Source organism: Muntiacus reevesi, chromosome 3 (genome assembly GCF_963930625.1).
Source record: "Muntiacus reevesi chromosome 3, mMunRee1.1, whole genome shotgun sequence".
NCBI classification, from domain to species: Eukaryota; Metazoa; Chordata; class Mammalia; order Artiodactyla; family Cervidae; genus Muntiacus; species Muntiacus reevesi.
The window spans coordinates 107,993,606-108,008,805 of record NC_089251.1 but is presented as its reverse complement, the minus strand read 5'-3'; the positions used below and the strand labels follow the sequence as shown (position 1 = coordinate 108,008,805).

At 49.8% G+C, this 15,200-nt stretch overlaps 1 protein-coding gene across 1 annotated transcript in view; it reads right to left on the bottom strand.

Moving 5' to 3' along the window:
* Nucleotides 1–15,200, bottom strand: part of EPHB2 (EPH receptor B2) — a 210,819-nt gene that overhangs the window by 17,037 nt on the left and 178,582 nt on the right. The window contains exons 7-9 of the mRNA XM_065927512.1: nucleotides 8,265–8,427; nucleotides 5,299–5,407; nucleotides 4,209–4,273 (exon numbers count right to left, since the gene is read on the bottom strand). Coding sequence (XP_065783584.1) covers nucleotides 4,209–4,273; nucleotides 5,299–5,407; nucleotides 8,265–8,427 — 337 coding nt within the window. The remainder of the gene's footprint in view (nucleotides 1–4,208; nucleotides 4,274–5,298; nucleotides 5,408–8,264; nucleotides 8,428–15,200) is intronic.

The following is a 15,200-nucleotide window of genomic DNA, read 5'->3' as shown; positions in this document are numbered from 1 at the left end:
TACACGTTGAGCATTAAAGTAGCTCTTGGCCCATAGAACACAATATGTTTAGCTATATCTACCATCATGATTTCATTACTTGGGGCATAGGATGGGGCGATGGAATTTATGAGTTTTATTTTTAACATACAGGTGGATTTTTATTTCTGTGTAGTTAAATTTGTCCACTTTTGTCTTATGATCCTCTCATTGCTTTTGTGCTTAGAAAGTGCTTTTCCCTCCACGTATCAATTAAATAGTTACCTAAATTGTCTTCTGGAAATTTTAGTGGTTTAATTATTTTTACATTGATGTCTAAAAATGATTTTTAAGCTCAAAGAACTTTTACTTCAAATTAAGTCTTCCCCAGAGGAGGAAGTCTTCCCCAGGCGGCTCAGTGGTAAAGAATCTGCCTACAAGTGCAGGAGACGTAAGAGACACAGGTTTGATCCCTGGCTTGGGAAGATCCCCTAGAGCAGGAAATGGCTACCCACGCCAATATTCTTGTCTGAAAAATTCCATGGACAGAGGAGACTGGTGGGCTACAGTGCATGGGGTTGCAAAGAGTTGGACACGACTGAGCAAAGTGTGCGTGCACCTGCACACACACACACACGTGCACACACACACACACACACACACACTCACAGAGGCTTAACATCAAGAACGCCTTGACTCCGCTCTTTATCGTATACCCTGTATCTAGTGCTGCAGCGAATCCAGTGGCTCTACTTTCAAAGTGTGTCTGAAATCACCCCTTCCCCCCACTTGCCCCGCTGCCACCCTGGTTCAGCCACCATCCCATCTGCCCTGCATTATCCTAACAGCCACCTCCCAGTCCCCGCTCCGTCCCTGCCAGGCACCGACCAGTCCGTGTTCCCCAGGGCATCCAGAGAAAACCGTACGTGTGAAAACCGGAACTCCGAGCATGTCTGCCTTTTGCTTAGACCCTTCCAGAGGCTTCTCATTTCACTCAGAATAAAAACCAAGGCCTGTTAAGACTCTACCTGCCATTGCAGGGGATACGTGTTCAATCCCTGGTCCGGGAAGATTCCATATGCCGCAGGGCAACTCTGCTTGTGCGCCACGACTGAGCCCAAGAGCCCACGCTCCGCAGTAAGAGAAGTGCAGTGATGCAAGGAGAAGCCCACGCACCACAACTAGAGAGTAGCCTCCACTTGCCACAGCTAGAGAAAGCCCGCAAGCCCAGTGCAGCCCAAACAAACAAAAACCCCGCAAGGCCCTATGCTGGTTGACAAGAATCTGCATGTTGTGGCCACTCACACGTCCCGCTCCTGACCCCTCACTCTGTTCCAGCCACATCGGCCTCCTGCCTGTTCCTGAACCTGCCAGGCATGTTCTGGCCTCAGGGTTTTTGCACAGGCTGGTCCTTCTGTCTGAGATGCTCTTCCCTCAGGTTCTACACATCTCAATCCCCCAGCTCCTCTGCACCTTAGTTCAAAGGAAGCCTCTTAGTGAGGCCAACTCCTTCTACCCTGTTTAAAAACATAGCTCTGGGACTTCCCTGGTAGACCAGTGGTTAAGAATCCGCCTGCCGTTGCAGGGGACACAGGTTCGATTCCTAGCCCAAGAAGATTCCACATGCCCCAGGGCAAGTAAGCCCATGTGCCACAACTGCGGAGCCCACGTGCTGCAACTACTGAAGCCCTCGAGACCTAGAGCCCACACACCATACCTGGGGAGTCGCCCCTCTCTTGGCAACTAGAGAAAGCCGGTGCACAGCAACAAAGACCCAGCGCAGTGTTCCCAAACTAACATTTAAAACGCTGCTCTAACCCCTGCTTGGAGAACTCTGAGCATTACTTTGCTGGGGTGTGAGATGAGTACAATTGTGTGGTAGTTTGAACATTCTTTGGCATTGCAAAATGAAGAAGTGAAGAAGAACTAAAGAGCCTCTTGATGAAAGGGAAAGAGGAAAGAGAAAAAGTTGGCTTAAAATTCAACATTCAGAAAAGAAAGATCATGGCATCTGGTCCCATCCCTTCATGGCAAATAGATAGGGAAAAAATGGAAACAGTGAGAGACTACTTTTTTGGGCTTCAAAATCACTGCAGATGGTGACTGTAGCCATGAAACTAAAAGACACTTGCTCCTTGGAAGGAAAGTTATGACCAACCTAGACAGCATATTAAAAAGCAGAGACATTACTTTGCCAAAAAAGGTCTGTCTAGTCAAGGCTATGGTTTTTCCAGTAGTCATGTATGGATGTGAGAGCTGGACTATAAAGAAAGCTGAGCACTGAAGAATTGATGCTTTTGAACTGTAGTGTTAGAGAAGACTCTTGAGAATCACTTGGACTTCAAGGAGATCAAACCAGTCAATCTTAAAAGAAATCAGTCTTGAATATTCATTGGAAGGACTGATGCTGAAGCTGAAGCTCCAACACTTTGGTCACCTGATGTGAAGAACTGACTCATTGGAAAAGACCCTGATGCTGGGAAAGATTGAGGGCAGGTGGAGAAGGGGACAACAGAGGATGAGATGGTTGGATGGCATCACCAACTCAATGGACATGAATTTGAGCAAGCTCTGAGAGTTGGAGATGGACAGAGAAGCCTGGCGTGCTGCAGTCAATGGGATCGCAAAGAGTCGGACACGACTGAGCAACTGAACTGAAACTGAACCCCTGCAGCTCTGAATCACCCTTTTCTACCTTGCTTTTTCCCACAGCACTTTCATTTTCTGATATACCATACACTTTGCTCATTTATTGCATGTATCTTTAAAAAATTTCCTAGGATTTTTTATATTCTTTTAAAAAATTGTGGTAAAATATGCATAATATAAACTGCATAATTTTAACCATTTCAAAACCTGCAGTTCAGTAGTATTAAGTACAGTCATACTGATGTACAACCAATCTCCAGAATTCTTTTAATGTTGCAGAAAATGTAAACCCTATTTTTTAAAGTTTATCAATATTTTGCATTTATTTAAAAAATACTTCTCACTTATTTTTTTGAAGTATAGTTGATTTACCGTGTTGGGCCAATCTCTGCTGTACGGCAAAGTGGCTCATTTTTACACATATATACATTCTTTTTTTATATTCTTTTCCACTATGGTGTATCACAGGATATTGAGTATAGTTCCCTGCCCGATCCATGGGGCCCTTGTTGTTTATCCACTCTAAATGCAACCGTTTTACTGTCCCTCCCACTAGAATGTAAGTTCCACCAGGGCAGGGATATGGGGTTTGTTTACTTGCGCGTCCCCAGCACCTGGAGCAGAGCCTGACGTTCGTAACGGGCCACAAAAAGTACGTGACAACTGAAGGGATGCGCGGATGACCCCCTCACTGGGGACCATCTGAGAAGCCCTGGGGTACCCCACTGAGGACAGCTTGAGAGCCTACAGGGGACCCACTTGGAATTCCCGTTTGCCAAGTGAGCCAAAGTGAGGACCCACATCTCCCCTCCCCCACACAGATGGTTGGTTCTGCCAAGGTCAGACGGAGAGGAATCTATGCTCTGTTCTTCTCTCTGCTTGGCGCCCCCGGGGGGAGACATCTGCTCTGGGTGTGTCTGGCACATGTGCCCCCAGCCCTGGCCAAAGGTGGCATGGGACGGTGAATTAAATGGGGGCACCGTGGTGGGGGGTGGTGGAGAAGGGGCAGCCAAGGAGTCATGGGGCGGCACAAGAATGGGCCTCCCGGCTCCCTTCTCTCCCCTCCATGGTCAGAGCCTGGGGTCCTCATCGTCTCACTCAGATCATGCATTGCGTTGGCCAAAAGTTTCATTTTCTATAGCATTTATGAAAAAACCCGAACGAACACTTTGGGATACCCGATATTTATTCTGCCAATCTGTTCAGTGCGCTGGGCAGCCAGCTAACACCAGGGAGGCGGTGGTGGCTGTCCAGGCACGATTTCAGGTCCCCAGGTGCCCCCGCTGTGATGGTGGAGGGACAGGGAGACGACCTTCACCATGCAGCCCGGTAGGGGGCGCTGTGCACCCAGGGTAGAGGGGGGATCACGGAAAGCTTCCCCGAGGGTCTTGTACAGGATGAAGCCTGAGAGTGAGCTAGCCAGGGCAAGTGGGGAGAGTGCGCCCGGCCGAAGGAACAGCATGTCCACGCTCAGGGAACAGCTCAACGTTCAGTCTGACGGCAGCAAGGGAGGAGGCAGACAAAGAAAGGAGGCTGGAGGGGTTGCTGGGGAGCTGACAACGGGGGGTCCCAGGGTGCCAGCCCCTCCGGGGCATACGTACTGTGGCCGCTGGTGTAGTGTTGCAGCTTATCTGTGTACTCCGAGTCAGCACGTTCAAACCCCCGTCTTCTGGAACAAGAGCAAAGGGCTGGAGCCACCTGAAGGCGCCCGGGGAGGTGGGAGCCACAGCAAGTGATAGGGAGAGGGTGGGCAGGCCCTGGAAACCATCTCCTTGCCAGAGGACTCCCTGCCAGCCCCTCGCCTAGCAGCCTCACCCTCCGTGGTTCCCCTTGCCCCCAGCCCTTCCCACTTCTCCAGCTTCAAGTCTAGGCTCACTGTTTCCCCTGTCTCCTCTCCAGCCAAGACCCTTTCAAAGAGCAAAGGCATCTCTGGTGGTGGCCCCTGGTCCCAGAAATCCAGAGGCTTCTGTCCATCTGACCTTAAGACCTAGTCTGTTCTAAAGCGGGAAGCTCTTGGGACTTCCCTGGTGGTCCAGTGGTTAGAACTCTGCCCTTCCACCTGCGGGAGGCACAGGTTCGAGCCCTGGTTGGGGAAATAAGATCCTGCAGGCCGTGCAGTGTGGCCAAAAATAAATAAAGTAGAAAGCTCTAAGGAAGAAGGGACAGTCTTTCCATTAAGTCCAGCAGAAGTCCAGGAACCAGTCCCACTGCTTGCCTTTGCACCTGCTGTGCCAGTCACTTGGATGCCCTTTTCCCCACCTCGTCCCGTCTATGTCCCTCTCTTTCCAGTCACCTCAGCCAGCTGAGCTCCTCAGCCTGCTTCTGGCCCTGTTCACGAAGGGGCTTTCGCTAGAGCAGAAAGTGGGGGCGATCTGAACCCTCCCCCCGGTCCCCTGGCTTCCTGCATCGTGCAGTCTTTCCCGCCCACTGTTCTGAGCTGTCTCTGCACTGAAGTGTTAGCGTCTCGGGGAGCCACCTCCGTGGAGCGCGGACTTGTCCAGGGCAACACCTGACCAAAGGGATGGGCTGCCAGCTGTGGCCGTTTAGGCGGTGGGAGGCCACTTGGGGGTCTCCGGGCCTCCCCGAGCCCCTCCTGCCCCCTCTGGTCACAGGCCCTGTTCAGGGATGGCAGAATGGATGGACAGCCCTCTGGGAACGCAGGCCTGGCCCAGGCAGGGGGACACCACCCACCTGTTACACACAATGGCGATGACAACCACGGCGATGAGGAAGACCAGGCCGGCCGCCGAGGAGCCAATGATGAGTGGCAGCTTCTCCTGGATGCTGGTCTGGTACTCGGCTGGAGAGGAAGCACAGCGCACTGGTCTCAGCCTGGCTCAGGGGGTCATAACCCCCTGCATCCCCGCTGCCCCGGGTCTCCTGGGAGCCCTAGACTCTCTGCCTCTCCAGACGAGCATCGGGTGGAGAACTGGCTGTTACTCCCTCACAAGTAACCTTGGACAAATCCATGAGCTGCTCTGACACTCAACTTCTCATCCATAAAATGGGCATAGTAATGCCTACATCTCAATGTAGATATGCAAATCAATAATAATAATAGGCTGATACATATACAGAGGCAGGGCAAAACTCAGCCTCTCAAGCCAAACTCCTTGGGTTTCACTCCCAATGGTGCCATTTACTATCTGTGTGATCTCTGGTAAAGTGACTTATCTCTGTGGCTCAGTTTCCTCACCTATAAAGTAGTCAAAGCTATGGTTTTTCCAGTAGTTATGTATGGATGTGAGAGTTGGGCTATAAAGAAAGCTGAGTGCCGAAGAATTGATGCTTTTGAATTGTGGTGTTGGAGAAGACTCTTGAGAGTCCTTTGGACTGCAAGGAGATCCAACCAGTCCATCCTAAAGGAAATTAGTCCTGAATATTCATTGGAAGGACTGATGCGGAAGCTGAAACTCCAATACTTTGGCCACCTGATGTGAAGAGCTGACTTGTTGGAAAAGACCCTGATGCTGATTGAAGGCGGGAGGAGAAGGGGACGACAGAGGATGAGATGGTTGGATGGCATCACCAACTCAACGGACATAAATTTGAGTAAGCTCTGGGAGTTGGTGATGGACAGGGAAGCCTGGAGTGCTGCAGTCCATGGGGTCGCAGAGAGTCGGACATGACTGAGTGACTGAATTGAACTGAACTGAAAGTGCGGAGGATAATAGCTCCCATCATAGGATTTTTGTGTAAAACACTTAGAGTGGGACTTCCCTGGTGGTCCAGCGGTAAAGAATGTGCCTGCCAATGCAGGGGACATGGGTTTGATCCCTGGTGTGGGGAGATCCCACATGCCACGGGGCAGCTAAGCCTGTGTACCAGCACTCCTGAGCCTGCACACTCTAGAGATCGTGCTCCACAACTGGAGAAGCCACTGCGGTGAGAAGCCCGCACACAGCAATAAAGAGTAGCCACCAGCTCACTGCAACTAGAGAAATCCCGAATGCACCAACAAAGACCCAGCCCAAAATAAATAAACACATTTAAAAAAAAGGATAAAAAGCCCACTTAGAGTAATTTGTAGAACATAGTAAGTACTCAGTAAATATTAACTATTATTGTTTTTAAGTGTTTCAAGAGGCTACCATGGGTAGGTATGTACCTTGTGTGATTTTCGGAACAGTTCTATGATGTACTACCTATAATTATCCCATTTATCAAATTAGAAAACTGAGGCTTAGGAAAATCGTGACTTGCCCAAGTTTACACAGTTAAACAGTGGCCAGTGCCAACATTTGAACCCAGGTCTGTTTAACCCAAGGCCATGGGCTCAAACGAGATAATGTGTAAAATGCACTCAGCATTGGCCCCGGCTCTTGGAAACCCCTCAGTGCAATCTCAATGGCATCAAGATCTTCATTATTTAATGTTTTATTTTTACTACTTCTCATTGCCTCCATGCCCAGGCAGGAGCTTGCTGAAGTCAGGGACTAGGTCATTTCTGGGTCCTTATCACAAGCACATATGTGTTGAATTAATAAAGATCTTGGGATGGTTCCCCAGCCCCCAGGTCAATGACCCTCAACCAATACACAAGAGGAGCTAGAGAGGTGAAAAACCCTGGCCATGAGGAAGGGGGATTTTACAGAGGAGCTGAGTACTAGAAATGGTGGTGGAGCTATAGGGGAGGATTTTTGTGATAAGACAAGAATTCAGGGGTCCAGGGGCCCCCTGAAATGTTTAACTCAGCAAAGACTGAGGCTTCTGTCCAGTGGTTGAAGCAGGTGCTAAGAAGGGATGCTGCAGTCTGGTCATAAATATTCTGCTCTGGAGTTTGGCTGGTTGGGGAAAAGGCCCCCAGACTCACAGCAATGAAAATTATGACCTTAACTCTATTTGGTGCGCACTAACCAAGTGAGACGGAATGCCAACCCTATGCTAGGGCCTGTACATTTACCCGCTTCCTGACACTAGTTTCATGATGATGATGATAATGGGTTAGCTGTTATCATTCCCATTTATAAATGGGAAAATGGAGGCTCAGAGATGCAAGATGAATTACTCAGGACCACACAGCTAGAGCTGAATCAGCACCGTAATTTCCATCTGTCAGGCATTAGAACCTGCATTCTTTAACTATACGGCTTCTCAACGATTACTGGAGCAGGAAGGGTGCTTAGAGACCATGTGGTCCCAGACTCAGACGCACAAAGCACATGGGCTGCAACTTCAGGGGAGACATTACTAATCCAGCCCAGCACTTCTCCCTGTTGAGTTCCGATGTCGCTTCAGAATTCTTCTCAATCCGACTGCATGTCATTGGAGTGATGTATGGCTAAGATACGTTTGCTCTCTCAGATGGAATATAACACTTTGATTTTTATAGATGAGAAGAAACTGGACCAGGGAATGGAAGTGGCTTGCTCAGAGTAGCTTTGCAAGTTGGGGCTGGGCTCCCAGGGATCTTGGGAAAGGACATGAGGGTAACAGAGGAGTCCATATCCTTTCTGGGCCACAGAAACAATGCCTGCAAATGTGGCTGTGCAGTTTGCACAGTGCACGGAGGTTCTCACCCAGGATGGGGGGAGAATTGATATCTAGAAGGGGGACGGAGCCTTTTCTAATCTGCACAAAGGCACTTTACAGAAGCGGTGGTCCTTGCTCTGTTTGTAGAGTCAACGCCCTCCTCCCGCGCTCTGGCCCCCGCTCACCTTCGGTCATGGTCTGGAAATACATCTTGCCGCTGTAGCGCCCGTAGCCTGCCACGGTGCGTGCCCGCACCTGGAAGACATAGATGGCGCCGGCTTTGAGGCCCTGCACAGTGACCGTGTTGGTGGGGCTCTTTATGGCTGTGGCGTTGTACTCACTCAGCTCCTGCCGAGGAACAGAGAAAACAGTTAGTGAGGCTGTGCCCAGAGTCCACCACCTCCTCCTGCCGCTTGGGGCAGGTCTGGTTACTGGACAAATTCTGGGGTTCCAAATTCTTCACTCCTTCCCTATAACAGAAAGACATACCTGCATCTTTGGCATATGATTTGCAACACTTCCCACAAAAGAAGGAAGAATGTATTTCTTTGCCTCACAGATGGTGAGTTTGTTCCTGTGACTTGGTTTGACTGCTGGAATATGCTAGAGGATGTAATGCAAGTTGGGACCTTACAGGCACTTGTTGATTTGACTCGGTCTCCTGGGCTTCTGCCATCTGTCATGGTGAGGCTTAACTTGGGTAACCGCTTGTTCCAGAAGGGGAAACACGTGAAGAGGACCTTGACCTAACTCCTAGGCTGAAACAGCCCCACCTCAGTTGACCCAAAGACAAAAACCTATGAGCAGGAAAAACAGCCACTTCTTGTAAGTCACTGGATTGTTGGAACTGTTTGTTCTGCAGCATCATCTCATTAATAGCTGACTAATACACATAGACTGAGTGGCCACCGTGTGCAGACCCTGAAGATGAGGCTGTGAGTTCTTAGAGACAGCGGGGAGAGGGTCCACCTTATTCACTTCTGCATCCCCCTCTTTGCCCCATGCCTCAATGGATTAAGTGGAAGGACCCCCATTCAGCCTCAGCATATTTGAGTGAGGCAAGAATTAAGACCCAGAAAGGGGAAATGATGCTCAGGGTCACATATATCAGTTGGTGGCTGCCTTAGGAGTCAAAACCAGGTTCCTGCATGGAACCACCTCACATATGCATGCCTTTGGATACCCAGGACCTGATGATGTCCCCTCCTTTGAAAGATGCAGAATGCCAGTTCTGATCTGAGCACTGCCCAGGGTGACCTGAGGCGTCTGGGACTAGACAAGGATCCAGCTGGTGCACTGGGAATGGAGAAGTGCTTGAGCTGAGGCAGATGTTCACCAGGCTAGATGGCGCTTGTTCAGGCATCTGTCAGCTCCCCAGAAAACCCTCCCCGCATGCCCGCTTTGCACTAGACCCTGAGTTGGGTACTAGGGGCCCCCAGTGGGTAAAGCACAAGCCCTGGCCTCCTTGGGGAGGTCAGTTTAGTAAAGCAAATGGTGTGGAGGTCTTAACACTTGGAGGATCATGAACCTCTTTGAGAAACTAATGAAAAGCTATGAACCTTTATGTAGAAAAATGTGTGCCTGAGTGTACAGATTAGTCATGTATATGTCTGGGTACACAGAGCCCTTAAAAACGTTCATGCAACAAATTCAGTGTGGGCAATGTTATTATAGATAATAATTGTAGCTACTATCCTATTATGTAATTATACAGCTACACTGTAATTACAGTGTTCTTACAGTATAGAAGTTAAAACAATGAACTGGAGCCAGACTTTCTGGGTTCAAATCCTGACTCTGTGACTTTTGTGATCTTGGGCAAGGTTCTTAACTTCTCTCTGCCTCCTTTACTTCATCTGTATTACGGGGAGGATAATCATAATAGCTACCTCAAAGGATTGTTTAGAGAAAGAAATGAATTGATACGTATGAAAGGCTTACACGGGTAGGGTTAGCACAGTGAGACCAAGGGCGTGTGGCCTGGCCTGGGTGGGGGATAGCAGATGAAACCATGGAAAGAGTCTTGACGAGTGGGGGGAACTGAAGTGGAATCTTAATAAATACAAGTCACCCAGGCAAAGAAGGGGGAGGGTGGTCCTGGAAAGGAGCGGTAGTTACAAAGGCAAGGAGGTACGAAAAAGCTTGGGATGTGGGAGCAGCAGCAGATAGGAAGTCTCTTTACCCACACCAGATTGCCTGCCCCCCCCCCCCCCCCCGCCAGGAAGCCTCCTTGATTTCCCAGCCAGATGTGTCTCCCCTCCTCTGAGCCCTGGAGCACTTGCTGTTGGTGCCACAGGAGGGGGTTTCGGCTGTGTTCCATTGCTCTGGGCCCAGGCTTATCTCACTCCCTTGACTGTAAGTTCTGGAGGGAAGAGACTGTGTTTTGATCCCCTGGACCAGGCACAGGGGCCTGCATGCAGAGTCCTTCCCCAATTCTAGACTTTCCATGACTCGGCTTTTGCTGGTCTCTGCTGCCACATCCCCAGGGTCCTCCAGGCTCCAGACATATGTAGCTGCTTCCCCTTTCCCTGCTGGGGTTGCCAGATTTAGAAAAACAAAACAAAACAGAATGCTCAGCTAAATCTGGATTTCAGCTAAACAATGACTAATGTTTAGTATAAGTATGTCCTGTGCATTCTTTGAGGTATACCAAAACATTAAAAGAAAATTCAAATGTAACCTGGTGTCCTGTATTTTATTTGCCAATCTGACCTTCCTTGGACACTGAAAATTTGCAAGTGCTATTGTCCATCTGAACTACACTTTCCTCATTTGTCTGGCAGTTCTCTTACCTATCATTCAAGACTCAGCAGTTACTACCTTGGCTGGGGAAAGTGAAAGTGAAAGTCGCTCAGTCGTGTCCGACTTTTTATGACCCCATGGACTGTGTCCACGGAATTCTCCAGGCCAGAATACTGGAATGGGTAGCCTTTCCCTTCTCCAGGGGATCTTCCCCATCCAGGGATTGAACCCAGGTCTCCCGCATCGCGGGCAGATTCTTTACCAGCTGAGCCAAAAGGGAAGCCTAAGAACACTGGAGTGGGCAGCCTATCCCTTCTCCAGGGGATCTTTCCGACCCAGGAATTGAACCGGGGTCTCCTGCCTTGCAGGCGGATTCTTTACCAGCTGAGCCACCAAAGAAACCTGGGAGCCCTCCCCAATGTCCCAGTCAGAGACTGCAGGTCCACTGTCTCCTCTCCTACCCAGCGTTCTGATATAAACGTGTCTTCTCTAAAGCCTGTGGGGTCTCTGGGGCATAGATCTTGTCTGGCTCATCTCTGGGACCCTCAGGCTGGGCACCCAGTATGTGCTCGTAAGTACTGACATAATGAATGAATGAATGAATATTAAACTGTTAAAAGACTATTCACTTGTGGAATCTAGGGAGCAGTACCAGATTTGGCCAGTAGGTGCCGCTGTCCAACATGGGATGGGCTCAGGCTTGAAAAAAGGGCTTGGATTCTGCATACTAGGTGGGTCCCCCACTTAAGAGAGGCTAGAAGTTTTTGATTCTGTGAGGTAGATGGGAGGAAACTGCTAGAGGCAGAGTTGCCTTGGGAAGCTGAGGCACTACCCGAGTGGATCCCGTCTCTAAAACCAGACACAGGACCGGGCAGGGGATTGGTATGTGCGTTAGTTGCTCATTTGTGTCCGACTCTTTGCAATTCCATGGGCTATAGCCCGCCAGGCGCCTCTGTCCGCGGAATTTCCCAGGCAAGAATACTGGAGTGGGTTGCTATATCCTCCTCCAGAGGATCTTCCCGACCTAGGGATCCATCCCGGGTCTCCTGCATTGCAGACAGATTCTTTACTGTCCGAGCCATACTGGGGACTGGAAGTCATTTCAGATGCCAGTTCTTCCACTGCTTTGCATTATAGTCTTGGGAAAAACCCTTCACTTCTCTGAGCCCCTGTTTTCTATTCCGGAAAATGGAGCAATAAATGACAATTTTCAGGGTTGTTGTGAAGATAAAATCTGATCAGGCAGTGCTTGGCACACTGGAGATGCTGCCTAGAGCCATCAGTTTCCTTCCCTCTCCCCACTCTCTTTTTTCTCTCTCTTTGAAGTTCCATTATCTGAATAAAGATTAAGCAATGATGGATTATGGGAAGAAATTTAGTATGAAATTCACTAGCGCTTCATTTGAGGCCTTACACAGTGGACCAATGAGGCATGGGTGCATTTATTAAGCCCTCTCAGCCTCAGTGTTCTCACCTCTAAAGTGGAATAACACCACTATATACCATACAGAGTGGCTGTGGAAGTTTAATAGGAAAAAATGGGCAAAGCTTTTAGCATAGCAAGCCTCTGGTCTTTCCGGTAGTCATGTACGGATGCAAGAGTTAGATCATAAAGAATGCAGAACGCTGAAGAATTGATGCTTTCGAACTGTGGTGCTGGTGAAGACTCTTGAGAGTCACTTGGACAGAAAGGAGATCAAAACAGTTACTCTTAAAGGAAATCAACCCTGAACACTCATTGGAAGGACTGATGCTGAAGCTGAAGTTCCAATACTTTGCCCACTTCATGCAAAGAACTGACTCATTGGAAAAGACCCTGATTGCTGGGAAAGACTGAGGGCAGGAGGAAAAGAGGGTGACAGAGGATGAGACGGTTGGATGACATCACCGATTCAGCAGACATGAACTTGGGGACAGAGAAGCCTGGCATGCTGTAGTCCACTGGGTCGGAAAGAGTTGGACACATCTTGACAACTGAACAACAACCACTAACACACAAAAAAGAGTAAACGGAGGCTACCGCCATCATGGTTATCATCAACACGTGATAGAATAAGCCTTCACCAATGTTCATTAAATGAATGAACGCATGCATAAGTGAGTGAATGAACGACAAGCATCTCCATGTCGCTACTGCTCCACATACACTCGGTAACAACCTGAATGCAGCCTGGCCTTTCATAGTTCACCCCCTCCTCCCCCGGCCTTTGCTCCCTCTCTCTGGAATATCCTTCCCTTCCACTTCTGCCAAGTAGAAGTTTCTGTTGAATAAACACATAAATTGATGTGGCCTACGCGGGCCCATCCGCCTCACAAATGACTCTTCTTGAGCTCCTGGGGGAGCCGAGGGGAGTGTGAACCTGTGTGCTTTGGGGCGGCTGCCAAAGGAGGCCACCTCCCCTGGGACGCCGGAGCCAATGGGAGCGGCCCGCCCGGGTCTGGCCAACGCCATTCGTCAGCGGCATCCAGAAGCCTCCCTGCGAAGCGGTTGTCAGCTCCGGGCTCCGGGCAGGCTGGGAGATCCCCGTGGAGCTGGGGAAGGGCCAAGCGAGAACCCGCTCCAAAAGCGCCCTCTCTGAAGAAGGCTGGGAGGAGGGGCCCACACGGACGGCGGGGCTCGGTTCAGACTTCCCTACCTGGGAGGATCTGGAGCACTCGTTAAAGAAATCGATGGCAGGCACCAGGAGGACTCTGAAGTGCCGGTGAGAGCCGGCTTACCTAGAAATAAACCTCCCCACCAGCAGCCTGGCCGCGCCTCGCCAAGGGGGGCTGGTTTGGGAAGGCAGAGGTGGTGCGGGGATGTCTCAGTCCTTTCTGAGGGCGCGGGGCAGAAACCACTCTTGATTCTCCTCCTACCCCTCCTCTGCTGGTGTCTCCTCTGAGACGTTCATCTCCAACTTTTTCTTTCTCTCCTTAAACCCGGCCACTCTCCTGGATCCTAACCTCTCACTTCCGTGTCCCCTGCACACTTGTCTGTTCTTGACAACACCTCCCTACCGCTGGCAAAGAATCCTCCTGCCAATGCAGGAGATGCAAGAGACGCAGGTTCAACCCCTGGGTCAGGAAGATCCCCTGGAGGAGGAGATGGTAACCCGCTCCAGGATTCTTGCCTGGAGAATCCCATGGACAGAGGAGCCTGGCAGGCTACAGTCCACGGGGTTGTAAAAGGTCAGACACGACAGCAGCTAAGCACACACAGCCCTGGGCAAGTACCGAGCAAATCACACAACCTACATCTGTCCTGACGAAGAGGCACCACCATCCATCAGGAGTCATCCTTCACGCTTCCCTGGTCCTCTGAGTTCCAAAATACTGGTTGAATTGGTCGGTCAGCTCCTCGCATCTCTGCTGCCAGCCCTCCAACCCCACGCCACGCCCACGTCCCACTTGGTATCCCATGACAGCCCTGTGCTGGGTCTACCTGTGTCCCTGGGACCCCCCTTGCAGTCTATTCTCCATGTGGCAAGTTATAGGAATCTTTAAAGCAATATGAATCAGATCACATCATTCCAAAATCTCCTGATGGCTTCCTATCAGACTCTATCAAATTGAGTCCAGACCCTAAAGGCCTGGAAGACCCACCACAACCCAACTAGCCTCCCTCCCCAAGCTCCTCCCACACTGATCTCTCCCTCGTTCCTGTGGCTCTTCCCCACTTTTCTTTGTTCACTGAAGGCAGCTAGCACATTCCTGCCCTGGGGCCTTTGCACAGGCTGTTTTTTACTGCCCAGAAAAACCCCACCCTCATCACTTGTCTGTCTAGTGAACTTATAGCATCTTTCAAGGTTCTGCTCAACTGTCACTTAAATGAAGACTTCCTCTCATCCATGCCAGAATTATGGGTATTTCCTTGGTGCCCCCCGAAAACTTTGGTGGCTTTTCTATGGCTTGTATCACATCTTGTCTAATGACTGTGTCCGAACCTGTCTTTTCCCCTGGACTGTGAAGTCTTCCATCTCCAGTCACATCCACAACTCAGAACTGGACATGGAAGAACAGACTGGTTCCAAATAGGAAAAGGAGTACGTCAAGGCTGTATATTGTCACCCTGCTTATTTAACTTATATGCAGAGGACATCATGAGAAACGCTGGGCTGGATGAAGCACAAGCTGGAATCAAGATTGCCGGGAGAAATATCAATAACCTCAGATATGCAGATGACACCACTGTTATGGCAGAAAGTGAAGAGGAACTAAAAAGCCTCTTGATGAAAGTGAAAGAGAAGAGTGAAAGAGTTGGCTTAAAGCTCAACATTCAGAAAACTAAGATCATGGCATTCGGTTTCATCACTTCATGGCAAATAGATGGGGAAACAGTGGAAACAGTGGCTGACTTTATTTTTGGGGCTCCAAAATCACTGCAGATGGTGACTGCAACC